Genomic DNA, 27,207 nt, shown 5'->3' on the forward strand with positions numbered 1-27,207 from the left:
CACTGTTCCTCTAGCTGGTGTGTGTGTGTGTGTTTGTGTGTGTGTGTGTGTCCTGGGTATGTGTACTGGTTCTGAACCCAGGGCCTGGGCACTGTCCCTGAACTTCTTTTGCTCCAGGCTAGCACTCTACCACTTGAGCCATAGCTCCATTTCCAGCTTTTTTGGTGGTTAATTGGAGTTTAGAATTTCATGGGCTTCCCTGAGCTGATTCTTAGATCTCAGCCTCCTGAGTATCTGGGATTGCAGTGTGAGCCACTGGCGCCTGGCCCTGTAGCTGTTTTCTGTTTATGAGAATATCAACTATGTGCACTCTTGTCCTTAACACTGTTTTAAGTTTTTGAACTGAAACCTGTCATCTGTCTCCAGATTTCTTATTCAAAGAGACAATACGTTGAATTGTAACAGGTTTCTAGTGGATCTTCTATTATTTGCAGTCGACAAGAAGGTTTATTACAATTAACTACACTTTTTTCTGGTGAACACATCCACATGTAATGGAGGACTAGCTGAGACTACCTTAGTTTATTTATTTATTGCCAAAATTTGAATTCATATCTGGAGCTGATTGATAGTTAACAAATTAATGATTGGCACTGTAAAGAGTTCTTATCATGGAATTGTTATTGGTAATTAGATATTTTTAATATTACGTCTATTTTTGCACACTTCTTTGGGAGTCAGGCAGTTTGAATTATTTGGAGACTTTTGCACAATGAGTGATTGCATCTTTGGTTTAAGTAGCTGAGAGCCAGTTATTAGTCTGACATCAAACATCAAAGATTTGTAGTGCTGTTTTGTTTACTTTTCCACTTTAGACTGAGGCAAATAAGCAACAGACCAAGGAGCTTACTTGTTCTTGTTCATTCTTTTAGGAATCTAGTAACTTGTGCTATTGGGCTCTAGGGAAAAAAGCGAGACTACTTTTTAAAATTTATTTTTTCTAGCTTCATTTCTTACCTTTTCCTCCCTCTTCTCTCATCCTGGAAATATTTTGATTTATGCTCTGTGGCTTTTGTCTTTTATACAACATTCATGTAGTCAGTTTGGCTGTTTCTAGGCCATTCCATCGCTGGCAGGATGGGGAGGTCTGTAGTAAATATCCCTACCATTGATTGCAAGGCGATATACTTCCAGATGGCCCATTCTTTGAATCCTGATGATTGACCGATATCCTGGGGAGGAAGGATGAATTTTACTTAAGCCAAGTAAGGGCCTGTTAGCATTTATTATACACAGAGTGTTGGTGTCCCGTTGATTACAAAAGGAAGAGCTTACATAATTTCTTTCAGACTAGCACACGGTGTGCAGGGTTGAACAATTTTGACAAAGCTTTGTGGAGTTGCTGAATTGCAAGCTGTGAATGATTGGAGATGTTGGAAGGATATTTAAGGGTGTTTTCTAAAAGTCTGTGGGCTTTCTTGACTGTAAAGACCAGTGAGCTACAGAGGCTAGTCCTGAAATTGATGGTAAGAGGCTTATGTGGTGGCACATCATAGCAGCTATATATGTAAATATATTTCCATTATTTTTTTTGTCTCTGTACTTTACCAACTTACTTTCTGCTCTTTCCCATGTCAATTCTGTACAGTCCTGTTAGGCTAATTTCTATAAGCCACTAATGATCATTTCACTTTTCACTTAAAAAACTTAGGTGATAACCAGTCCTTCCTAACTGGGTGTTCAGAATTCATCATGATAATCTTGAGCCTGGTTTTACATTTGGCTCCCTGCCCTGTATCTCTGACAAAGAGGGTGCTTCTCAGACGTATCCCTGCTTTCCTACCTCCACATTTTATCTATATCTGTCTAAAAAAGCATTGCACTACTATTACATCACCTGTATCTCAAGGCAGAATAAATTTAAATGTTTGTATACTTATACTAAGACTTTGCTGTGCTTGGTACATAATGTCATAACAGCATTTCCTAGGTGAAAAAGAAGTTCTGCTTGTAAATAATGTTGCTTAAGGAACCAGGCATGGTGCCTCACATGAGGATCTTGCAGTTCAAAGCTAGCCCGGCCAGGAAAGTCTGTGAGGTTCTTATCTCCATTTAAACACCAGAAGACTGGAAGTAGCCCTGTGGCCACTTGAGTGAAAAAGCTCAGGGATAGTGCCCAGGCTTGGAGTTGAAGCCCTACAACTGACAGAAAACAAAACCAAAAAAATGTAATGTAAGGACTTCCAATAATAAAAAGAATACAATAAACATTAGGTAATATAGGATTGGCAAAAAAAAAAAAGTTGAAAGCTGTACTATAGTGTTTGTTCAGCCAGTGCTTTTGGAGAGGCTTGGCATTGAAACCAACTGAAGACGATATCTCCGTTGTGGCTATTAGGGGAGGAAAGATGTTCTTCTCAGAGTCAAGCTTGGGTTAGCATGGTGGGATGGTGTGCCAGATGTTTGAAGGACAGAAATACAAAACTTCTCTAAATGTATGGTCTCTGTTTTCTGAAATTACTCTGTACCCTGAAGAACCATGGCTTCTACCAAAAGTCTCCTGACAGCAAGCATCATGGAGGAATGAAGCCAGTGATACAAGCAGGAAGTAGTTAATCCCCTTAATTAATCTTTCAGTTTTTTTTGTTTGATTGATAGCAATGGTACGCATAAGGGATATGAGTACCATTGCTAAGCAGTAATCTAAAACTAGGTATCACAAAACAAAATAAAGTTCAAGCTAACCAAAGCCAATTAAGTAGCTCAGCATAATGAGCCTACTTGGATAGTTAGCAAAATTTTGTAACTACAATTATCTCTATTGTTTTGTCTCCTTTCAATAAAGCAGTATCAACTTGGGTCTTGTGGAGGAGTGGATCTGGTGGATCTTTGAATCACAAGCCAAGAATTTATATGTGTTGTAAGCAGTTGAGCTGAGAGTTGAGTACAAGAAAGATAGTGTGGCCCTTATTCTCATTTCCCGTGGATGCACAGAATGACTGTTATAAATGTTTGGTTATTACATTGCATATCTGTAGGCATCTTTATGTACAGTAGAATATATACCATGATGTCCTAGAGTAATTGGAACAGTGTACAGTTCCATACATTTTTAATTCAGAGCACATGCATATATTTGCTTAATCCTAAGCATCAAGCTTTAAGAAGGCTTGTTTATCCTGTAGAAGATAGTGTCAGAAATCCTTAACTCTGGAAATTCTCTTTACAGATGCTGTCTTCGCATTTCAGTTACGCAACCCAGTACACAATGGACATGCTCTGTTAATGCAGGATACCCACAAGCAACTTTTAGAGAGAGGCTACCGTCGCCCTGTCCTCCTCCTTCATCCTCTGGGTGGCTGGACAAAGGATGATGATGTTCCTTTGATGTGGCGCATGAAGCAGCATGCTGCTGTGTTGGAGGAAGGGATCCTGAATCCTGAAACTACAGTGGTGGCCATCTTCCCATCCCCCATGATGTATGCTGGACCAACGGAGGTAGATTGCTTTTTACAATTGTCACTAAAGCAGTGCTGACCTTATTCCTGTTAACATATTAGTATCATCAGCTCATCTATTGATTTTTCTCTGATGGTCAGATCTATTCCAAATATGGGGCATATCTGAGTATTCTCTTGCTGTCAGGAATGTTCTCTAGCTGTAACCCCCAACCCTTCTTGGCAGGGGAAGGTAGAGAGAGTTTTCTGTCGCTTTTTAATGTGGTTCTTGGTCTTACCTGTAAGGGTGGTAGATAGTTACCTTAGTCAGAGGCTAAGGGAGGCTAAGAAGGTATAATACAGGCCTTCTAATATCCACTAGCCATATTACAACATAGCTACAACAAAACTGATCCTATTCCTATAACAAAGTTCTAGATCCTGGTGCAGATCTCGGCTGATTTTGCTTTTCCTGAATTTTGCAAGAGCTAAAGGGATATCAGCGAAAAGGGAAGCATGGTATCTAGGTCAGTCAGCTCTCTGTCACTATGACAGATACCTGAGATAATCCACAAGGAAGGTTTATTTGGCTCATTGGTTTGGACACAATTCATTATCAGTTGGCCTCATTGCTTTGAGCCTGTGGTCAGACAGCACATCATGGAAGAAGTGTGAAGTGGAATAGGACCATTCATGTTATAGCTAGGAAGGTCCTGAGAGGGACCAAGGTCCTGTTATCCATCTTCAAAGGTATGACGCCAATGACCAGATAACTCCCATTAGGCTCCACTTCCTAAAGGTTTTACCACCTCCCAATAATGTCAAATTGGAGACCAAGCTTCTAACACATAAACCTTTGTGTGAACTTTCCATATCCAAACTATAGAATTATTCCATTGGTCCATAGAAGCTTGTGCCCAGCTTCCAATGCAAAATGCATTCAGTGTCTCAGAAAAGTTTTCAGAAAATGTTCTTCATCTGTTCTTTGATGAACATAAATGAGTCAGGAAGTAAATTGCTTCTTGGATGGGAGTGGGGTGGTGGGAAAAGTTTGGGAATTCTATTCTTAGTCCAAATCCAAAGGAATGTTAGAATATTTAAAAATCCATTTATATATATATATATATATACACACACACACACATATATATATACATATATATATATATATGAAGAAAGTTTAAGTTTTTAGCTTCAAGGCAGGGTAGCTTTTTGGTTTTTTTTTTTTATTTTGGTAAATATTTGTTGAATGATTGAATGACCTCAAATGAGTGAGTGACCTCAAAAATAATGGGTGGGAAATTCGCAGCCAGCTTCTTGTTGAGTTTTCAAGAATGGAATGTACATTATTATTGAATTCCTTTTCATCTCTGCTTTAAAGGGAGATGAACTCACTTAGATTTATCTGACAGGCAATCCTGGTTTTAAAGGATCCAAGAAATTTAGTGGTGCAAACAGTATGGTATCTTCCTCTAAAAAAAACAAACAAAACCAAAAGAGAATCCAAGGGAATTTGATTTGGGCTCAAGCCTAAATTTTTTTTTTTTTTTTGCTGCTTAGTTATTGAGTTGTGTACTCTGCTACCTCTTTATCCAAGCAAAACAGACAAAACCAACAGTAATGACAAGCTAAAAGATTAAAATCTGTTCAACTCTTTTTATCTGTTCAATCTAAATAATATATTGAAATTACCATGTCAGATAAAATGCATGTTCTTCCCTTTTAGTGAGTGTTATGTGTTCCTCTAGAACCCTATATGTTGACTGGAGACCAGCCTGGTTTCTAGTTCTTGTATCTTAAGGAAGAACTCATTGTTTTGGAAAGTAATAGTTTTTTTCCATTAGCTTTTCTACTAGTGCTGATGACAACATTGCATCATCATCTTAAGGGTGGTGTGAAGTTCTTTTGAGTGAATGGATGAATGTTTTTTAATGTAAGAATGACCTAAGTAAATTTAGAGTCTGATACAAGTATTCATGTTTATTTTATTTTAGGGGTATATTTATTTTTGACAGGGATGAAGTTTGAACTTAAGGCCATACTACTTTAGACAGACCTGTAGCTTCTTTTTTGCTTTAGTTATTTTTCAGTCGGTTCCCATGATTTTTGCCTGTATAAAAAAAGGTGGTTCATGGAAGTGGTGCTGTGGCTCAAGTGGTAGAGCGCTAGCCTTGAGCTGAAGAGCTGAGGGATGGCGCCCAGGCCCGGAGTTCAAGCCCCACGACTGACCAAAAAAAAAAAGGTGGCTTAGCTACTAGCTACTCAAGAGGCTGAGATATGAGGATTGTGGTTCAAAGCTAGCCTGGGCAGGAAAGTTGTTTCTTTTTCTTTTTTTTTTTTTTTGTGAGACTCCTATCTACAGTTAACCACCAGAAAACTGGAAGTGGTGCTGTGGCTCAAAGTGTAGAGTGTTAGCCTTGAGCAAAAGAGCCCTCAGTTCAAGCTCCACAACCTACAAAAAAGGGGGAAAAAAGTGAGAATGGGGGATAGAAATGTAATACAATAGTCAGTGATGGAAAAAAGATATTCTCTCTCCCTCTCTCTCTTTTTTTTGTGCTGGTACTGGGTCTTGAACTCAGTACCTGCATGCTGTCCATTAGTTTTTTTTTTCTTTCTTTCTTTTTTATTTTTTACTCAAGGCTAGCGTAGTACTACTTGAGTCACAGCTCCATTTCCAGCTATTTCCTGGTTAATTGGCAATAAGACTCTCATGAACTTTCTCCTGAATACCTAGGATTATAAACATGATCCACTGGTGCCTGACAAAGATATTCTCTAACGAGAATATTCCAGATGGTCAGATAGGCTTCTTTGGCTAAATGGAGAAGATTTTTATGTTTTCTGACTTCAGAATCAGGTATGTTTGTAAAGGAAAACTTAAAGAGGCCTAAGAAAAATATTAAGCTGGGCTCATGCCTGTAATCCTAGCTACTCAAGAGGCTGAGATCTGAGGATTGCAGTTTGCAGTCAGTTGGGGCAGGAAAGTCCATGAGACACTTATCTCCAGTTACCCACTTAAAAAAAAAAACAAACAAAAGCTGGAAGTGGAGTAATGGTTCAATGGGGTAGATCATTAGCCTCGAGTAAAAAAGAAGTTTAGGGACAGCGCCCAGGCCCTTAGTTCAAGCCCACAACCAACAAGAACAACAACAAAAAACCTTTTCTTTCTACTCTCTCTGACTTATATCTGTTTTCTCACATCCAGTGCCACAGACCCAGTTCACTTGTGTTGAAGTTTGTGTACCTTTGGGAAATAGACTGAGAACAAGGATCAAATTCAGGATTTCTTAGGGAAAGCTCTTGAGATCAACTGGCCTTTGGATTGCCCAGTGTTTTACTATGGACACTAGTACTGGCATGAAGATTTCAGACTATGTCTTTTTGTGTGAACACAATCTTTTTAACCTGTGTTGGCCTTGATCCTGCTGATATCTGCCTCCTGAGTAGCTAGGATTATACCTTGCCACCTGTGTCTGGCAAAGTTAAGTAGTTCAGCAAATAGATTTCCCTAGATTGTCACTGAAGAGGGGCAGTTAGAGCTAACATAGATGGACACCCAAGGCCAAGGTTAAAAAGCTCAAAGCAGCCTGACTAGAATTAGGTCCAGGACATAGTCTTTGTTCATTTAAAGCCATCAAAACACCAAGCTGGGACTGAAATGAGTCTATGCAACTCTATTGCTGGGCAGCGACCACCTTATTGCACAGTTTGTCTTCCTGCAGGGAGGTAAGCATATTCTTTCTACGAGGGCTCATCATGGCCCAGCATCTTGAAATAGCCTTGTCCTTGGCAGTTAGAGAGAGGACAGAGAAGTTGGCCCTCTGGGTACCTACTCAGAGTTTGCAGGTTTTCTAGAGAGAGTATACAAGCACCTCCAAGTTTCATCTTCCTATAGTCTCTGCCAGGAGTGTAAATTATGAGCTAAGAGGTTTGACTCTTGTCAAGAAGTCCTAGGTTTGGTACCTAAGCAAAAGGCAGTTTTAACTTTCTGAACTTGTAAGGAATAAACTTTAGAAATTCTAGTAAACATCTAATGTTTTGAACTATGAAATGGATCATCAGTGTTTATAACCTGGCAGGATGTAGCTGTTAGATTGAATGCCTTAAGAGAAAACTGTCTATTTCTTTTTCTCTAGTGCCTCTCTTATGTGTTTAACTTGTTTGCTGCTTTTAAAGAGAAGAATTTTCTTGTGATTAAAAAAAAAAACACCCTCATTTTTTTTGTAGCTTTTCCAGTGACATCAGGAAAAAGTCTGCCAGTAATACTTATTTGCCAACTCGTAATAATAAAATAAAAACAATGACTCTTCCTTTAATCGTTATTTCTGTAGGTCATTTAGAAGACATTGGTACCAGATTTGTTTCTTTAGCACAAATGCTTTTCAGAACAATGAACGTCTGTTAAGACTATTTGGTTATCAACAGGATGTTCCTCGTTTTCCAGTCTATAAAGATTTAATTGCTTGATCCCCAAATTCCATTTTAGGAATGGGGTATTGGGATCATATGGCAGAGAGATTACGTTTCTAATGCTTAAAATGGTTCTATGAATGTACATTTTTAAAATCTGCGAGTAATTAATTACAATATAGGAAAGTCAGTATGTCTCATATCATTAAATACCAAATCTATTTTTTAAGGAATAAATAAGGCTTTTACAGACGTATAGTAGAAAAGTACTAAAAGTAAGATATATCTGAGGATGTACACTAATAGCTATGTCTTGGGTTTATAAAATGCTAATGAGGATTATTCGTTAACTTTAATGGGAACTTGCTGGAAGTTGATACTTTTCTACATGAAAATGATGCAGGGTTAAGTAACGCCTTGTGAGCAGGTACCTAAGAACAGGGACAAGAGAAAAATACTGCCAAATGAATGCCAGTATATTTGTTAATTAGGTCAGGTTTTATACCAGTATCTGGAACAGTTAAGTAGAGTATCCGGTACAATATAAACCTGCTCCTCCTATAAGCACTTGGCATGAGCTCCCAGTAACCTACAGAAATATTAGCTCTTGAGATCTGAGCCTAATTATTCAAGTCATCTGCTCCCAAGTTGTAGTGGTAGCTTTGCATTCTTGGAGGTCTTTGGATGATTTTGCTTTCTCCTTATTTATTTTAGTTACATGTTTCTTGTGTGGAACACCCATGATCACAAAATCTCATATGAGGGCTGGGAAGGTGGCTAAGTGGTAGAGCGCTTGCCTTGCATGCATGAGGCCCTGGGTTCAATTCCTCAGCACCACATAGCAGAAAAAAAAGCCAGAAGTGGCTCTGTGGCTCAAGGTGTAGAGCGCTAGCCTTGAGCTGAAGAGCTGAGGGACAGCGCCCAGGCCCAGAGTTCAGGCCCATGACCGGACCCCCCCCCCTAAAAAAAGTCTCATATGAAATCTGTGTTGTAATATGTGAAACTTGATTATGTTTGCTACCATTTATTTTGAAAACAAACAAACATGGCTGGAGAATAAATGAATACTGCTTTCTGAAAAGATCTTGCATGGTCTTTAGATACATAGAATTAGCTTATTTATGTATTTGATTCATGATGCTCTACTATCATTTGTCCATGAATTGATTGTTTTTCTAAATTTGGACTGTGCAGCCATCTGTATTTAATAACAACTATGAATTGCATTGACCTGAAAAATATTAATTCTTCACATCTACCAGGTCCCTGTAACAATTCCATTTTTCCGCTGCAACTCTTTTCTCTCATCTGTCCTCAAAATTAGAGCTGACCATTGCCCGTTGCTCGGTAACCCCCAGTAAGGTAACCAAGTGTTCTGGGCCCCAGTTCTTTCTCGTGGTAAAAAAGTAAAAGGGGTTGGGTTAAATGATCTGAGCTTCCTGACAGACTAGAATTAAGTCAGTAATTTCTAGTTTATCAACCTTTTGGTGTTGGAATGGTAGGTGAAAATATTTAATAAGCAAGTTAACTTCACTTAAGTTCAGAGAACTTAGACTGCTTTTAATTTAACTCAGCACAGTGGCTTCTGATTTCCATGGGGTAGAGAAGATTTTTCCATTGGAAGGGAGATGCAAAGTGATAGATGAATATTCTGACTAACCGCTTGATAAGAGTTGAGCATGAAATAGCAGAGGTCTTTAGTATGTATTTTCTTTGACCAGAGTTTTTATGGACAGTTGGATCTGAGGGTAGATGGAAGCAGAGGTAGCATAGAGCACTATGTGGGGAAGCAGCAACTGTGGGCATCTTGTTTTGTCCGCTTTCTTATAGAACCTGCCATAGCTCAATGAAGTACTATTAGAGCTATAGTAGAACAGAAACCAATCTAGTTACAGGACTGTGAGGGTTTTTCACTATTCAGCTGGTCGATGGTGAAAAAGAAGTAGAGCAGTTCTAGGGAGGCTTTTTAGGGCCACATCTGGAAGTGTTGCATATATCACTTTGGCTGTATTCCTTGGCTAGCTAGACTTGGACCACATGGTTGCATTTCAAGACAGGATGGAAAGGGAAATACACACCATTGTGTGCTTACAAGGAAGGATTAAAAGACCAAGGTATATAGAAACAAGTATGTGGAAAACTAAGCAAGTGCAAAAAAAAAAGCTAAATGCAAACAAAACATCAAGGCAATTATTAACTCTAAAGAAGTAGTTGTTCAGGAAGGGAAACATAATAAAGCTAACATTTATTGTAATAAATGTTACTTTCAAGTTAGCACATTCTATTTGTTTTCCTTAAAATTCTGTGAGAGAAATACTGTAGCTCCTATCTTGTAGGTGATTTTACCAAAGATACTGGTAGTACTATGTTGAGTAAATGAAATGAGAAGCAAGAGCCAGATAGCACCTTTTATACCACCAAATCTAAATGCTATGAGAATAATGTCTATATTATAAATTACTAAATCTTACCAGTTGAGACAGAGAAGGATAAGCATGCCATTTGAAAGTGTGGAGTGAATACTAGTAGAAACAACGTAAAGGAACTTAAGAAAGAACTTAAAAAGGTGAAACCCAATTTGATCAGGTTTGGACCAAGTCACATAGGGAATATGACATCCTTGTACTGCTTCACTTTTTAAGCTGAGTTAATTAAACTGCCAGTGCCTGAGATAAGAGAAATTATCAAGAGAGATAAAATGAAAATAAGTCAATAACAGTGTTCTGGTTATGCATTTTTAGTAATCATGGTTTATTCTTTATTTTCATATAGTACAGGTAGGGTCATGTGAACCCCTAAACTTTCAACCTTATGCTGAAAGGAGAGCTAAGGCCAAATTTGTATGGATTTATCCTAAAGTTTCTTGACCACATTGCTTAGCCTTTGAGGGTTTTTCTCTTTTCAGATGAACTGCAAATAATTCTGAAGTTTCAAATTTCCCACTGTGCTGTGTTAGACGATTTTTTTTTTTTTTGGGTCCAGTCGTGGGGCCTGAACTCTGGGCCTGGGCGCTGTCCCTCAGCTCTTCAGCTCAAGGCTAGTGCTCTACCTCTTGAGCCACAGCACCACTTCCGGCTTTTTTCTTTTTGCTTATGTGGTGCTGAGGAATCGAACTCAGGGCCTCAGGCATGCAAGGCAAGCGCTCTACCACTGAGCCACCTTCCCAGCCCCGTGTTAGACAATTTTTGTTTTTAAGTGATGGGTTTAAATGTGAAAGCATAGGTTCCAAAGTTAGCTTGGGATGGCTGTTTACCCATAGTCATACTCTTGAACAGTAGGGACTTAATTACATGATTTACTCAGTAGTAGCTTATGTAAGGAAGCATGTAGCTTAGGTCATTTTCTTCTAGTAGCTTTTTAACCTGTTAAATGTATGTCCAGAAAAGCTCTTAATGTGCATATGGCTCAATGAAAATTACATTCAGCACACTTTGAGTACCAGCACCTGGATCTCAAATATACCATTTCCTGGAACATTTCCATCATCTCCAAAGCCCCTTATAGTTGCTTCCTCCAAGGTATAAACACTGCTCTCTCTTCTAACTTCATAGAGTAGATGTTGAATATTACAAATGATGTTTCATAGTTGTGTAAAATCATGCACAGACACATAAATATATTCACATATCTCTTCTAAGTACGTAATATAAAATATATGCACACACATTTATGTATTTTATTTCTTGGGATAATTTTGTTTCTGGTTTCTGCAGAGGATACAGTTAAGTTTATTAAGCTTCCCTGTTGTTTGACAATGATTATGTGAAAAGCCTGTGAACGTATCCATTTACTGCTTCACATTCTTACAGATAAAAGCAAAATCATGTGGTAGAACGCTCACCTTGAGCTGAAGAGCTTACTGCCAGCACCCAGGCCCAGAGTACAAGCCCCATGACTGACAAAAATAAAAATAAAAAACAAATAAAAACAAAGTCACAGGGTATTGGCTCATGCCTATCTATAATCTTTAGTTATTCAGGAAGCTGAGATCTGAGGATCACAGATCAAAGCCAGCCCAGGCAGGAAAGTCCATGAGATAGTAATCTCCAGTTAAGTACCTGCAAACCAGAATTGGAGCTGTGTGTGGCTCAAGTGGTAGTGTCAACCTTGAGTGGAAAAGCTAAGGGACAATGCTGAAGACGTGGGTTCAAGCCCCAAGTACTCAGTACAAAAATGAAAAAGCATAGTCATCTAATATGCAAGCTTCCATTCCAGGTTCAGTGGCATTGCAGAGCACGGATGGTGGCAGGGGCCAACTTTTACATCGTCGGCAGAGATCCTGCCGGCATGCCTCATCCAGAAACAGGAAAGGATCTCTATGAACCAACCCACGGCGCCAAAGTGCTGACCATGGCTCCTGGCCTAATCACTCTGGAAATAGTTCCCTTTCGAGTTGCAGCTTACAACAAGAAAAAGAAGCGAATGGACTACTATGACTCTGACCAGTAAGTTCTACATTCTCTGCAAAATCTCTGAGACACTTTGGGGTCGAGTATGTCCCCCAGGGCTTAGTGTATTGTCTCCTTTTTACAGCTGTTCTGATGACAGGCTTTTGATACTCAATTCAGAGAAAAGCCGATGAAGGAACTAATTTCTCATTATTCTAGAAATTAGAAGTAGAAATGAAAATTGAATCTAGTTTCATGCTTTCTTGTTTCAGGACTTTTGTGGTTCTTAAGGGCAGTATTGATATGTCTGTGCTCACTATGTCTGATGCACAAATTAAGTACAAATGATTGGTGGCAATAGTATATATTTATCTCCTTTTCACTGACAGAACTGTACTTGATTCTGTCGAAGATAGTATCTGTATGTAGTACCCTCTGTAAATATAAAAAAAATGAATTGTGATGCTGTAGAATCAGAAGTAACTGGCTCTACTCATGTACTTGCTGTGTGAGGCGATGTGTGTTTACCATCTTGTTTCTTTATCTCTGGAAGGATGGCAGTGGACCAGGCAATTTCCTTCTGGCTCAGCATCTGTAGGGTTTTGTCATTTGTTATGATTGGGTTTTTGTTGTGTTGTCCAAGCTGGGCTTAGCCTTATCATTCCCTCAGCCTGAGCCTCCTGAGGAGCAGGAGTTCATGCCACAATGTCAGGCTGTACTTCCTGCAACCTTTAGTACATCATTTATGAGTATGAGTTTACACATAGGAGTATAAATAAATAAAACATGCTTTAATTTCCACCTTATGAGTGTTAACTCTTACTGAGGTCCTAACTGAAAACTGGCTGTGTGGCCTAGGACCCTTTAATCTGTGAGCTCTTGATCTTTCTGCTTGCATTTGAATTGACAATTGTTCCATATAAGGAATAATACTCACTGTGACCCAGCCTGCTTATTTGGTATGGTCTATTTTGTCACAATGAAGACAGGAAAGTGAATGAAATCTTTTGAAGACTAAAACAGTATTCTTTTTCCTAAAAGGGACACTGATTTTTTTCCATTTAATTTATTAGAGATAGATATGTTATCTGGATAAAAAAATACTATTATTGCTATTGAAGCTTGGAGGGTTTGTTTTCTTATATAAGGCCATAATAATTTTGGAGACAAGTATGCTTTTAGCTAGTAGTAGGCTTCTTTGAGTGATGTACTGTAGCTAAAATACAAGAAGGTCTGAGGAAAGTGAAGGAACAGGAAAGAAAGTCATAAGTGGGTCAGGCAGTGTAAAAGGACTTCGATGTTCCCTAGTCTAGGTGTTGAATTTAAGATCGGAGCTATTTTAGTCTGCTTGCTGAAGATCTCACATGTAACCCAGATCCAGGATACGTGTGAGCCACACCAGGATAAAATCAACAACTAACCAGAACCTTTTTATGTATAAAATCAGGTTTGCTAGCACCTATGAATAGTTCTAAATCATATTAGGCTTATTTAGCTTTTAAAAAATATATGGGTATATGTGTCTGTGCATGTGTGTGTGTATGTATGTATATATATACATATATGCATATATATATAATAGGCAGGCATTTCTGTGTATATGCACTATAATTTCACCATCTGAAAAAAATACAGCTAAACAAGTAGTATACTAAGATACATTAATTGACTTTTTCCACCAAGCTTGTGAAACAAGGATTTTAGGAAAAATATTAGCAATTTTAGTAAACTTTTAACTTTATTACCACAAAAAGTGATTGAAAGAAATAATACATTATGAAGGAAAGTGAAAATATTTTGGGTACAGTTTGTCCTTTTGTGATTAAACTTATACAGGTCACCAGGGAAGAGTCTAATTTTCTTGGTCTGTGGAGAGTCCTACCCAGTGGTTAAGTCTTGAAAGCACTCACCTAGAGCCCCTGAGTGAGGGTAACAGTGCCTTCCCACAGATCTATAGAACACATGGTGTCAAGGAATACTGGCATGGAAGACCTTTTACTTCTCATCCAGCATGCCACTTATGTGTCTAGTATGCATTTAAGAAGCTCTGAACATTATCTTATTCTGAGAATTATCATGACCCACATTAGGTCAGTTAGATAGCAGCAAGAAGGAGCAAGGAGAGAGAAGTAGAATCATCCTGCCAGAGGCTGAATGCACTTAAGCTAGTTTCCATTTTGTTGTATTATGAAAGCAAAGCCAAATGAGAAAAGAGCTGAGCATTTCTCTTGCCCTTCTTTGATTGGTACATTTTGTTACTGTGGTCCCTTTTCATGGTCAGCTGGCTTAATCACACACAGGACCCCAGAAACCCATCTGCATATAGTTGACTGATGTGCTGGTAAGCCCTTGATAACTTTGATGTTTGGTTAAATCTGTATAGTATTGCTTTAAGTCTCTCTTTTAATCATTCAAAACTAAATAATTACATCAGTTCTCATAAGATTTTCCAAAGATGAATTCTATATTAGTTGCATGAGTGGCTCATTTCCTTGGAATTTTTTTGGGTTACCAAATCTTAATAAGTTATAACGTGGGAAGCTTTAAAACTGCCACAGTTTTCTAGCTTTTTGTATTTGTGTTCAAATATAATTAAGTTGATGGGAATATGTTGGAAAGTGATTAAAATTTTGTGGAAAGGCGATAGTCTTTGATGTAGTGAGAAAACACAGTTATTAATTATGCACATATGAGGTTGTCTATGTTTGATTAATGGATGTTACTCAATTCCAGCTTTTATGTAATTAATGATTTTGTAGCTTTTGATTTTATTAAGTACCAGTGTAAGACAAGGCTTAGGGGGGGAAATTTCATGAAGATTTCAGGCAAGATATTATTGATAGGAACTATGATAAAATCATCTGTTTACATTTAGGAAGTTAAAGAGCTTCATATTAACTATATTAAGTACTCAAAGAAATACAGTTTTAGGACTACACAAGCACATTCTTGAAGATATTACAAACTTTGAGACTCTGATTCTTTTTTCTTTCTTTTTCTTTTTCTTTTTTTTTTTTGGTTGGTCGTGGGGCTTGAACTCTTGGCCTGGGCACTGTCCCTCGGCTCTTTAGCTCAAGACTAGTGCTCTACTGCTTTTTTTGTTTATGTGGTGCTGAGGAATCAAACCCAGGGCTTCATGCATACAAGGCAATCACTGTACCACTGAGCCACCTTCCTAGCCCTCTTTTTTTTTTTTTTAAATGTGTGTATCCTTCAAAACTTTTTCTCCTTCTTTTGTATGCTTTTCATGGGAAAGCCTAACTAGTCACAGCTTCTGTGCTTGGAACTCTTCAACTTACAAGTCAATGTTTCCCAGTTGCTAACTTCGTGTGACAAATCTGTATAAATATACCATTTTAAAACAACATGGATTTTGTTGTTCTTTAGGTCAAAAGACTTGAGTGAGCTTGCCTGTGTTCTCTGGCCAGGCTGGATTCTTCTATGAGGGCCTATTTCTATGAAGATCCTTGTTATTTGCAGAATTTGGGAGATTTCATGTTTTAGAGTTGTACAGCTGAGGTCCCAACAGTCTTAGAGACTACTGGCAGAGCTTGCTCCCTGTTCTAGGGCGGGGCAGGAATCACTGTAGGCTGCATCTCAGTGGTAGAACCTCCTTTGAGTGGTATTGTTCTCATGCTTCAAATTTCTCTGACTTCTCTTTTGTTTCTAGCTAAGAAAATGTTTTGCTCTTAAAGGGCTTAATTATTGGGGCTGGGAAGGTGGCTCAGTGGTAGAGCGCTTGCCTTGCATGCCTGAGGCCCTGGGTTCGATTCCTCAGCACCACATAAGCAAAAAGAAAAAAGCTGGAAGTGGCTCTGTGGCTCAAGTGGTAGAGTGCTAGCCTTGAGCTGAAGAGCTAAGGGACAGCGCCCAGACCCAGAGTTCAGGCCCCACAACCGGACCCAAAAAAAAAAAAAGGGCTTAATTATTATGTTAGGCCTACTTAGGTAATTGTTAAGATTTTTAAAAGTTCAAGTGACTAATTGTATCTGCAAAATCCATTTTGCTTTCCAGCAATATACCATGGTGATATTGATAGGTAAAGGGCAGCAGGGCCATTTTTGAGTTCTGCTTACCATACCAGTGGGCATTTTCTGCTTGGATTTTTTTTTTGTCGGTCTTGGGGCTTGAACTCTGGGCCAGGGTGCTGTCCCTGAGGTCTTCAGCTCAAGGCTAGTGCTCTACCACTTGAGCCACAGCACCACTTCCGGTGGTTTATTAGAAATAAGGGTCTCATGGACTTTCTTGCCTGTGCTGGCTTTGAACCATGATCCTCAGATCTCAGCCTCTTACGTAGCTAGCATTACAGTCATGAGCCACTGACACTGGCTGCATTATTCATTTATTTATTATTTATTGAATCTTTGCCATTGTTAGAAGTGGAACCTGTAGGGGCTGGGAAGGTGGCTCAGTGGTAGAGGCTTGCCTTGTATGCAAAGGCCCTGGGTTCGATTCCTCAACACCACATAAGCAAAAAAAGCCTGAAGTGGCACTTTGGCTCAAGTGGTAGGGTGCTAGCCTTGAGCTGAAGAGCTAAGGGACAGCGCCCAGGCCCAGAGTTCAAGCCCCACGACTGACATTTAATAAAAAACAAAAAAAGAAGTGGAACCTGTAGTTAGAAACCATGAGAAGTTGTCATTGTCCTCCAAATTCTAGAGTGATGAGTACTTAACAGAAGACTAGCTAACTCTACTGGACAAATGTAGTGTATCAGGGATGGGTTCCTGGACAAGTGAAAAAGAGAATAATGACATTATAGAGAAGAGGGTTAGTGCATAACTAAGTCCTTAAAGGGACTGGAAAGAACAACAGAATAAACAGTGGATATGAGATAGTCAAGGACCAGATAAGGCAGTCATTTGAAAGGTCAGAATTGGAATAGATCAACATTTTTAAAAGATGGGCTTGTCACAGTGCAGGTTGGATATAGACAAATTCAAATTTCTGGTAAAGAGGTTAAATTTAAAGATTCACTCATCTAGCAACTAACTAAAAAGGTTGACTATATTCAAATCGTTTCATAAAAAAAAGAGTTCTGAACTTGACAAGGTGATGATGATAAAGAGCCATTATTCCAAACCCTTAAGAGCTGAACATTGAAGCAACTTTACACTGCCGGGCCTACTCATAGTATTACAAAAAACACACACAAGCCTGGGCCTCATTAATGTGCAGATCCAGTGGGACTCTGGGTGTGTCTGTGGTGGTGTTTCCAGAGAGGATTAGATCAGGAAAGCTCTGATGTAATGGCTCTTTTAATCGCTTGATAGAGTTATAATAAGATGGCATTATAGGAAGATGATGAAAGGTAGGGTGAGGGGCCTGGTTGGAGGAAGTAGCTCACTGGAGCCTTGACACTGTCCAAAGCAATGCAAGCTCATCCCCTGCACCCTTTTTTCCATGTACTATGGAAGATTCTGCAGCTGTGAGCCAAAGTAACTATCTTGTTAGTTGTTCTTTCCGATATCTTGGTCACCGTGATGAAAAAAGTTAACTAATTCGCCACTGCCACTATTTTTGTGTGGTTTGCTCTTAGTTCTTTTTAAAAACTCATCTATTTAACCCAATGGAGCACAGTTGAGTTTATAAGTGAATTTGTGTCCTACTTTATAATTTATGCTTTTAATTTTCATGAGCACGTTTTCCGTGGGATGTGAAGTTCTTTGTGAGGGGTCCAATGGCTCCAGAGCAGGGTCTGATATGACACTGCTGGAGGTCGTTGCTGTCACGTGCAGGACAGGGTTGAATGATGAACCTTGTGAAGGCTTCACCCACGCTACAAAAATGGCTTCCTTATGGTACACTCAGGTCCTCAGGCATCACTGAGGGTGGGTAGTATTTGCTTAGCTATTCTCCCTTTCCCCTGAAAACATGGAGTGAGTTCCCTTTGTCCATGCCAGCAGATGCCGCTCTGTTGAGATCTGACTGTGATCTCCCTCAGGTGTGAAGTATAGTGTGCCCCATCATTGACCTTCCTGCTTACTGTAAAGAGTTCTTGCTGTGAGTTCTGTGTCTCACACCTTCATGCCTTTTCTTCTGTTATTTTTTTTTCTTTTTTTCCTGTGACTTTGGGATTTTCTGTATCTTTTTCAGGCAAGAGTGGGATTCATATCAAAATACAAACCAACTTTTTTTTAGAATGCCATTTAGCAGCATTTATCAACCATGCATTATTGGCATTTGGATAAAAATAATTCTCTGCACTGGGGAGGCTGTGCTGTACATGATAGGCTGTTTCCCTGGGGGTGGGGGCATAGGATGGTAAAGTCATCATTGTTAAGAATATTTGGATGGGGCTGGGAAGGTGGCTCAGTGGTAGAGCGCTTGCCTTGCATGCTCGAGGCCCTGGGTTCGATTCCCCAGCACCACATGAGCAAAAAGAAAAAAAGCCGGAAGGGAAGTGGCGCTGTGGCTCAAGTGGTAGAGCGTTAGCCTTGAGCTGAAGAGCTGAGGGACAGCGCCCAGGCCCAGAGTTCAGGCCCCACGACTGGACCCCTCCCCCCCAATTTTTTTTTGGATTGGCCTACTTCAAGACTTAGGGTCTTCTTGGTTAGTTTGTCGTTCTGTAGGGTAAATAGATTCTCTTTTAATCTCCATGGATTCTTTTGCAATTATAGTTATAACTATATGGGCATTTTGAGCATGCTAGAGGTGCTGGATTTTGAATAAACAGTGATAGTCTAAACAATATAATAAACATGTCTAAATAACAGAAAGCAAATGATGAACACAGAAATCCTGGAAACAAATGTAAAGGAAATTAATGAATACAATTAAAGCTATGTCCTTGTTCACTAGAATTCAGTACATGAATTCTGGTCTAACTCTTGATAATTAAAATCTTTGGACTATCATCTTCTAAAACTCTAGGAATGTATTAGTCAGTTTTCATCACTGTAACAAAATTCCTGAGATAATCAACTTCAAAAGATGAAAAGTTTGGGGCTGGGAAGGTGGCTCAGTGGTAGAGCACTTGCCTTGCATGCCTGAGGCCCTGGGTTCGATTCCTCAGCACCACATAAGCAAAAAGAGAAAAAAGCCGGAAGTGGCGCTGTGGCTCAAGTGGTAGAGTGCTCACCTTGAGCTGAAGAGCTGAGGGACAGTGCCCAAGCCCAGAGTTCAGGCCCCATGAACGGACCCCCCCCCCAAAAAAAAGATGAAAAGTTTATTTTGGCTCAGGTGTTAGAGGTTTCAGCCCATAGCTTGTTGGCTGTGATACCTTTAAAACTTCCTAGTAGGTCCTACCTGCCAGAGGTTTCCACCACTTTCCACTGATGCCAAGCAGAGAACCATGCCTCCATGGGCCTTTGAGAAGCACTTTAGACCCAGATCATAGCATACATATTCTGCCTATAGTTAAAAGCAGTACACAGGAAGTAACACTGAGAGCAATACTGCGCTTCTCCCAATAGACCACGGAGTCTGATGAGAGGAGAATGTAACACAACCAAACTTAGCCATTTATCTCATAGCAAGGACTAAGAATTAGACAATTGGACATCTGAAAGCTTTTGAGATTAGCTTTCTAAAAGAAAAGGTCCATTCTTGAATAATCAAAGGCTTTGTTCTAGAAGATATATAATGATATAGGCTTTAAAATTTTTTTGTTGGGCATAGGGCCTAGGTGCCATCCCTGAGCTCCTTTATGCTCAGGGCTGGTGCTCTACCACTTGAGCCACAGCGCCACTTCTGACTTTCTGTTATTTAATTGGAGATAAGAGTCTCATGGACTGTCCTGCCTTTGGCTGGCTTTGAACAGTGATCCTCAGATCTTAGCTTCCTGAGTAGCTAGGATTACAGGTGTGAGCCACCAGTGCCCAGCATGGTGCCCAGTGTCTGAAAGCACAGATGCTCTAAATTTTATACATAGAATATTTATGGATCCTCTTAGACCTGCCCATGGCCATTCAGTTTAAAACCCCTGTGTTACTCTATGATAGGTTGTAGATTTCATGACAATTTGTGGTGAAGGATGTTGAGTCAGTTTGGGGTGTCACTTTAGGGAGACCGTGGGACTTCGTTATTGACTAACTATTTAATAGAAGCTGTCCAGTAGCCTTTATAAAACAGAGGTGCTGATAGGCATGACAAGTCATAGAATTGGGTTAAGTAGATTCTACGTCATTACATTTTTCATATACTTTCAATTGGTCTAAGTTAAAAAATAATAGTCAAAATTGCCATATATGAATCCAAACAGTGCTTATTATTTTTTAAATCTCTGAAAGAAAGCTGTAAATAACTTCATCTGGTTTCAAAGAGATCATTTTAAATCTCAGACTTAAGAAGGGCTGGGATATAGTGAGTGACTAGTGTGCATGAGGCCTTGTGTTCCCCCCCCAGCACAAACGACAAAATTAATGTTTTAATACATTATAAATAACCTTCCTTCACATTAAGTGAACGGGTAATTAGAATCCCAAATGATTAATTTGATTCATCTATCAGTAATCTCCATTGGTTTTAGTTTCTGTCACAGGAGAAGTTCCTTTGACTTCCTTGAATTACTTATCGTCTAGTTAAGATCTTTAAGAAGCTGGGCTAATTGAATATGAACCTTCAAAAGCTACAACTGCAGGGCCATCTGCTGACCCTGCTCTTGTCCGTGTGAACAGCTTGAGCTTGTGGCTCTGATGGTCACATATGTGGATGGAGGGACCGCAGATGGTTGTAAAGATTTAAAATCGTCAGCAAGTGGCCAAGAGTCATTGCAGTGTGGAGTTCATCAAGATGCTGGCCACATGTGGTTAGTGTGTTTATTAAGGGTTCCACGTAGGCTGCTAGCTGTCATGTTCTATTTTTCCCTCTCTGCTGTTCTAACCCTTTCCCCTTTGTTTTTTAAGAGCTTGCATTGTGTCTGCTGTAGATTATAAGAAGCTGTAACCAAGTGGTTTTGAAAAAGGAAAAAACCCAAACATGCCCGTGTTTCTTTTTCCAGGTGCCTGGCAGGATTGGTTAACCAGAGCAATGAAATGATCCTAATTAGAATTGCTTTGTAGAGAAAGCCTAAAGTCCTTTATTTAGTAGCCCTTCCAGCTTCTGGCAAATTCCTGATTACTCATAGGTAATGTTTTAGGGCTAATTTGAAATCATACCAGAGATGTCTTAGTTTTTATTTGGTTGAATTATTTCTGCAAAATAACCATGTAAAGACGTACTGTTATGTGTGAAAATTAGAGAATGCTAATTATAGAGCATACTGGTGCTTGTATCAAGACATGGAACCTGGCTTCTGATCCAATGTCTTTACGCAACAGAGATGGAAGGACACACAAGAGAGAGGCAGAGGGAAATGTGTTTTGTGTAGCAGGGTGGAGTGAAACCAGTACCATGTGGAAACAAACTCTCATGTCATTTGGTGAAGAAATGCTGTGGCATGCGGGGCAGATGGAGTGTGAAATAGCTTCAGGAAAAAGAGGTACCCAGGGACCTTGGTTAAAAAAGCAATTTCAGGAGGAATGCAGGCAACCTTCTGGATTTCAGATAGTTTGGCATTCTGAGGGAAAGAAAGGACTTAAATTGGTTTGGCTTCATTCCTTTAATCAAAAAGTTCAGGCAGAGTTGTCCAGCAAGCTGCTTGCTTGCCTGCTTCCTTCTTCCCTTTTTTTTTTCTTTTGTCAGTCATGGGGCTTGAACTCTGGGCCTGGACACTGAGCTCTGGACACATAGAGCTCTTCAGCCTCAAGGATAGTGCTCTGCCACTTGAGCCACAGTACCACTTCTGGCCTGCTGGTCTCACAGCTGTCCCTGCCCGGGCTGGCTTTGAACCACCATCCTCAGATCTCAGCTTCATGAGTAGCTAGGATTACAGGTGTGAGCCACTGGTACCTGGCTAGCCTGCTTCTTTCTTATTACCATGAAGAGCAAGCACTTGATGTGTGTCACATGGCTTTTCTATTTCTGAAACTAAAAGTTTAGAATTTATCTCTCCAGGAAGCTTCCAGGTCCTAAGCCTTTCCTGACCCAGCCCAGCCCTGAGGTTTAGCATCTCTGGCCTAAAGATGTGATTGATGGATTCCCACGCAGGTTCTTTTTGTGTTATTATTGCAAGGCCCTGATCTCTGTGCTGAGAAGGTTGAGCCCATCCAGCCTTAACCACTAGTGAAGATCCGCATTCTTCCTCTTCCTTCTCCTCCCCGTGTTCTTCCCAGTTCTGCTTCTTGGCTTCCCCCCCCCTTTCATTTCCTTTTCTGTGACTTCCCTCCTTTCTCTCATCCTTGACATTTATTTTCTTTGGCCCATGTAGTTTAGACTCCCTTCCTTCTTTAACATTGGTCATATTTTTATTTCACTTTGTAGCTTCCAATTTTATAAGAATCTGCAGTGAACTCAATAAAAAAATTTTCCATAGGAATTTTTCCTAGTTCTAAGATGATAATATTCAATAATGTGATATTTTGCTTAATGACAAATTTGACATCAGATGGATATGTTTTATCATTGAACTAGTATAATAATCCAATAAGCACAGAGAGAAAAAAGTACTTTTGTTGTTGTTGTTTTTGACAGTCCTGGGGCTTGAACTCAGGGCCTGGTCTCTATCCCTGAGCCACTTTGTGCTCAAGGCTAGCACTCTACCACTAGAGCCGCTTCTGGCCTTTTCTGTTTATGTGGCACTGAGGAATGGAACCCAGGGCTTCATGCATGCTAGGCAAGCACTCTACCACTAAGCCACATTTCCCAGCTCTAGAACAAATGCTTTTTAAAAAATCCCACAGTAAACTTCCTCAAGCTGTGAAATAATTTTCATTTTATTTTCTCTTTTCAGCCATGAAGATTTTGAATTCATCTCAGGAACACGAATGCGCAAACTTGCTCGGGAAGGCCAGAAACCTCCAGAAGGCTTCATGGCTCCCAAGGCTTGGACTGTGTTGACGGAGTACTATAAGTCCTTAGAGAAGGCTTAGACTGCTAGCCTGTCGCCCACCTATGACACTTCACTGAGTACCACAGGAATCATAGAGTCACTGGTGGCATTTCTTTGTAGTTATGTGTGTCTGGATGTGTTTCTAAAACAGACTTATCTTCTTCCTTAACTTGCTATTATGTTGTTTATGCCTTACAAGCTCTGTTTGAACTATGTAACCCACTGCTTGTTTTAATGTATCTTTTCCACTTACTCTACTTAATATTCTTATAATACGATTTTTAAACCTTGTCTTTTTATATTATATTTATGCTTCTGTCTCATGATTTTTTTTCAAGCTATCCTATTAGTTCTAACCAGTAATATATAGAATGTCACTTTCTTCCCTTAAGAAACAGAAGGGGGGAAAAATCACTAAACAGTAAACTTGGCTAGAACTTGTTTCTGGGAATTTTACAAGACATCTGTAACAATTAAATTTTTTTTTCTATATTGAAAATGTAAACTGCTTCTTTTCTGCCTTCCAGTTAATCATCTTTCAGCTCTTATAATCTGAAGTGTTCTTACGATCTGTGTAAGCTGTGGACAAATTCCTTTATTCAATAAAATTAATTTTTTGGCTTCTTATTTATACGATACCTTCTATAATCTTTCTTCCTTGTGAAAAAGTTCCCAGTAAAGGAGGGAAACTATAGGTACCTTTCAGGGTACAGTATTCAGTCCCTCATACTGTGATACACAGTGAAATTCAAACAGCATGAGTCTGTATTGAATACTTTTAATGAGGAAATAATAAAGCATTCTTAGTCCATTTAAATACTGAACCGTCTTCTCCAACTATATCTCTAATGTTCATTTTTCTTAGTAGTATGACTGACTGACTTTACTGTCAGTTAAAATAGCTGAAAAACATAAAGGAAAGATACTTTAAATTTTTTTAATTGTAAAGATACTGTACAGAGGGGTTACAGTTACACAAGTAAGGTAATAAGTACATTTCCTATCAAGGATTGTTACTTCCTCCTTTGTATTTCCTCTCCCATCCCTTCCCTCCCCACCTCCCCAACCTCCCCCCACCCCCATAGCTGTAACCTTTGTTTTCAACATAGTACCTTGTATATCTCACTGTTACAATGAGTTAACTTGTATCCTTGTTAGGAAAGATACTTTTTAACATTGTCTCCCAGAAAGTCACATTCCTGGATTTACATTTGTAATCCAAGCTCCCCCAGGCATGTTCCTATCCCCTTTATAGCCTCCAACTCCATTTTCATAGTGTTTGACCTGAGTGAGTTATTCCATTTTGATTCTGAGTTTACATAGCATATTTTCAATACTACACAGTACTTGTAAAACTAGGAAAGTCTGAAGAAAAGAATGATTGACAATGCTGTGGTAAATGTGGTCAAAAACTAACCATGGATTTCACCAAGTAGTTGTCCTTTCTGACTCTAGTCCACACTGTGACCCCCAAACTCTAGTCCCCCCCAGTGAGGGACATGGTGACCACATGATCCCAGACCTCCATAACTACGGATTAGCCACCCACTTGTGTATTCTCAAAAGAGAGCCAAGTAAAGGCAACCAGTAACTTCCACTAGTTCACAGGTTAGTATGTGTTCCTTTAATCTCCAAATCTCATACAGGTGGAAATTTTACTTCCCCTCTTCCTAGTTCATAAAAATGAGTTCAAATCAATCTTTAATACATTCAACCCTTACAATAAACCTCTCCTGCCAAGTGGTCTTGGAAATCTAAATGGCATTTTTTATCTATCCATCAGCTGGAAAAGTGAATGGAAAAATACTTTATTTTTTTTTAAAGGAGGAAGGGAAAGAAAGTGCAGTCATCTTGGCAGAAATAGGGTGTCTTAATTTGTCAGTTTCCTACTCCACCATGATAATCAAGACCACATATTGGAGTTTTTATTTCCATCCGTGAGGGCAACAATTGTGTCTATATCTTGGAAGTCAGCATTCAGATATTTTATCAGGAAAAACTCGGAAGTTATGCTTCCCACATCTGGTATGTCTTTATTAGCACATGTGTATCCAGGAGTAGGGTTGGCTCCCAATGCCAGGAGGTATTTTACCCACCAGGCCTCTTTTATAAAGTGTAGTGTATATTTCTCAGAGGGCTTGCAAGGTTCTTTGGTTTTATTTCCGTTTGGATTCCACACAGTCTTGTTCTGAATATATAAGTTGTTCCAAAAATCATTTTGTCCACCTAACTCCCAGTCAGTATTTTTTTCTGGATTGAGATAAAAAGAAAAATCTAGCCTCTCAAGAGCTATCTAGGGAGATAACTAGGGGGCTGATAAAGGATTTCTCCTTTGTTAATGATGCTCAAAACAAGTGTTTCCTCAAAGAATTGTCAGGGGCTCTTGAAATCCTAAAGGATTTCATATAATTATTTAGAAGAATAAAGTCACCACGAACAAAGCAAGAGAAGAACTTTTTTTTCTGCTAATTTCAGTCTCTAGTTTTCAGGGATTTGTTGTTTATCTGGACTTCTTCCAGGAATTCCTTAAAATCTCCCCTGTTGTAAGACTTATAATCAGTTAAGTGGGACTATAAAGAGGAAAGGTTAGCAAGCATTGTGAGGTACCTCTGCACATCTTCAGATTACTCCAAAGTTGAGCCAGCTGAAAACTCTTGCAACACTAGAGAAAAAGCCAGTAGAGTCTCACATAGTGCTTCTAGCCAATCAGGTGCTCTACCTCTTGAACCATTTCCCCAGCCATTTTTAGTTTAGCTATGTTGTGATTAGGGTCTTAGATTTATGCCTGGATTTCTCTGGACATGGATTCTCCTGTTTACATCCTGGGTAGCTGGAATGACAAGCCAGCATCCATTTGCCCAGCTTTGTCTGTTGAGATGCGCTTTTGAGAGCTGTTACCTGAGGTTGACTCAAACCACCATCTTCCTGATCTCCTCACTTTCCTAATAGCTAGGATTACAGGCATGACCCCCTCACTTAGTGTTATAGGATTTTTATTGTCCTTTTAGTTTCAAGGGTTATGGGGACTTTACTCTTTTAGGCCAAGTAGCTGTCCAATCCCTGAGCATTTCCATCTCTTTCTCCATGGCTTTGCTACTACGAGGGTAAATTATAAATATGAGAAGGAACTTTTTTTTTTCTCTCAAACTCTAGGCTTGGGCGTTGTCCTTAAGCTCCCTTTTGCTCAAGGCTGGTACTCTACCACCTGAGTCACAGCGCCACTTCCAGTTTTTCTGTGAGTAATTGGAGAGAAGAATCTCACAGACTTTCCTGCCCATGCTGGCTTCGAACCTCAATCCTCAGATCCCAGCCTCCTGAGTAGCTAGGATTATAAGCGTGAGCCACAGGCACCCAGCAGAAAGAACATGTTATTCCTAGAAAAATAACACATTGCAGGCCTCTTGCTGTTGACATTTCCCCCCATAACTTGTTTCATAGAACACAAGGCAACCCTGCTAGCTCCCCTGGGGGCAGGCCTCTGCTACAGTCTGGAATCTGAATGTCCCCCAAAGGTCGGCGTGGTAAACTCCAGACCGTTAGCTTGGCACTATTGGGAAGTGGTGGAGACTCTTAAGAACTGGGGCCTGATGGGCACCTTCTGCTCATTAGCATCCTGACCCATTCCTCTTCGGCTTTGGCAGCCAATGAGGTGAGCAGCTCCACTCCACCCTATGTTCTTACTACAATGTGCTGTGTTGCTGTCACAGGAACCATAGCAACAGGCACCATATCCTTTGCCCCGCTGCACAGATTCCAAAAATGGAGTAACTAGTTCAAGGTCACACACTGGTTAAGAGGGAGTCTTGGGGGTGGGGACCCATGGTGTAGCTCATTACAGATTCTGTCTGCATCTAACACAACTTACCAAGGAAGGGTATGGAGATGTCCACAAATCCAAGTTAGCCCTTTGAGAGAGGTAGATGCTTAAGAAGACAATACCATCATAAAATGAATAATACATACTTGAACATTTACTGTACATCAGGTTCTTTTTGCTAAGTATGCACAGCTTATCTCAAGTGGACTTTATAGATAGGAAAACAGAAGCTTTGAGAAAATAAGGCAGTTGTCCAAGATCCCAAACCTAACAAAAGCCAAAGGCAGAGCTAGGTTCATACTTGAGATCCCACAAAGTTGGCACACATTTTAAGCTGCTTGGAGCAAA

General features: G+C 39.7%; 1 protein-coding gene across 2 annotated transcripts in view; it reads left to right on the plus strand.

Annotated features, from left to right (window-relative positions):
- Window positions 1-23,669, plus strand: part of Papss1 (3'-phosphoadenosine 5'-phosphosulfate synthase 1) — a 65,517-nt gene extending 41,848 nt beyond the window's left edge. For both annotated transcript variants that reach the window (XM_013023821.1, XM_013023822.1), the window contains 3 exons: window positions 3,170-3,438; window positions 12,003-12,232; window positions 22,944-23,669. In XM_013023821.1, coding sequence (XP_012879275.1) covers window positions 3,170-3,438; window positions 12,003-12,232; window positions 22,944-23,082 — 638 coding nt within the window. In that variant the 3' untranslated portion in view covers window positions 23,083-23,669. The remainder of the gene's footprint in view (window positions 1-3,169; window positions 3,439-12,002; window positions 12,233-22,943) is intronic.
- Window positions 23,670-27,207: the final 3,538 nt, after the last annotated feature.

Source organism: Dipodomys ordii, unplaced genomic scaffold, assembly GCF_000151885.1.
Source record: "Dipodomys ordii isolate 6190 unplaced genomic scaffold, Dord_2.0 Scaffold70, whole genome shotgun sequence".
Lineage (NCBI taxonomy): Eukaryota > Metazoa > Chordata > Mammalia > Rodentia > Heteromyidae > Dipodomys > Dipodomys ordii.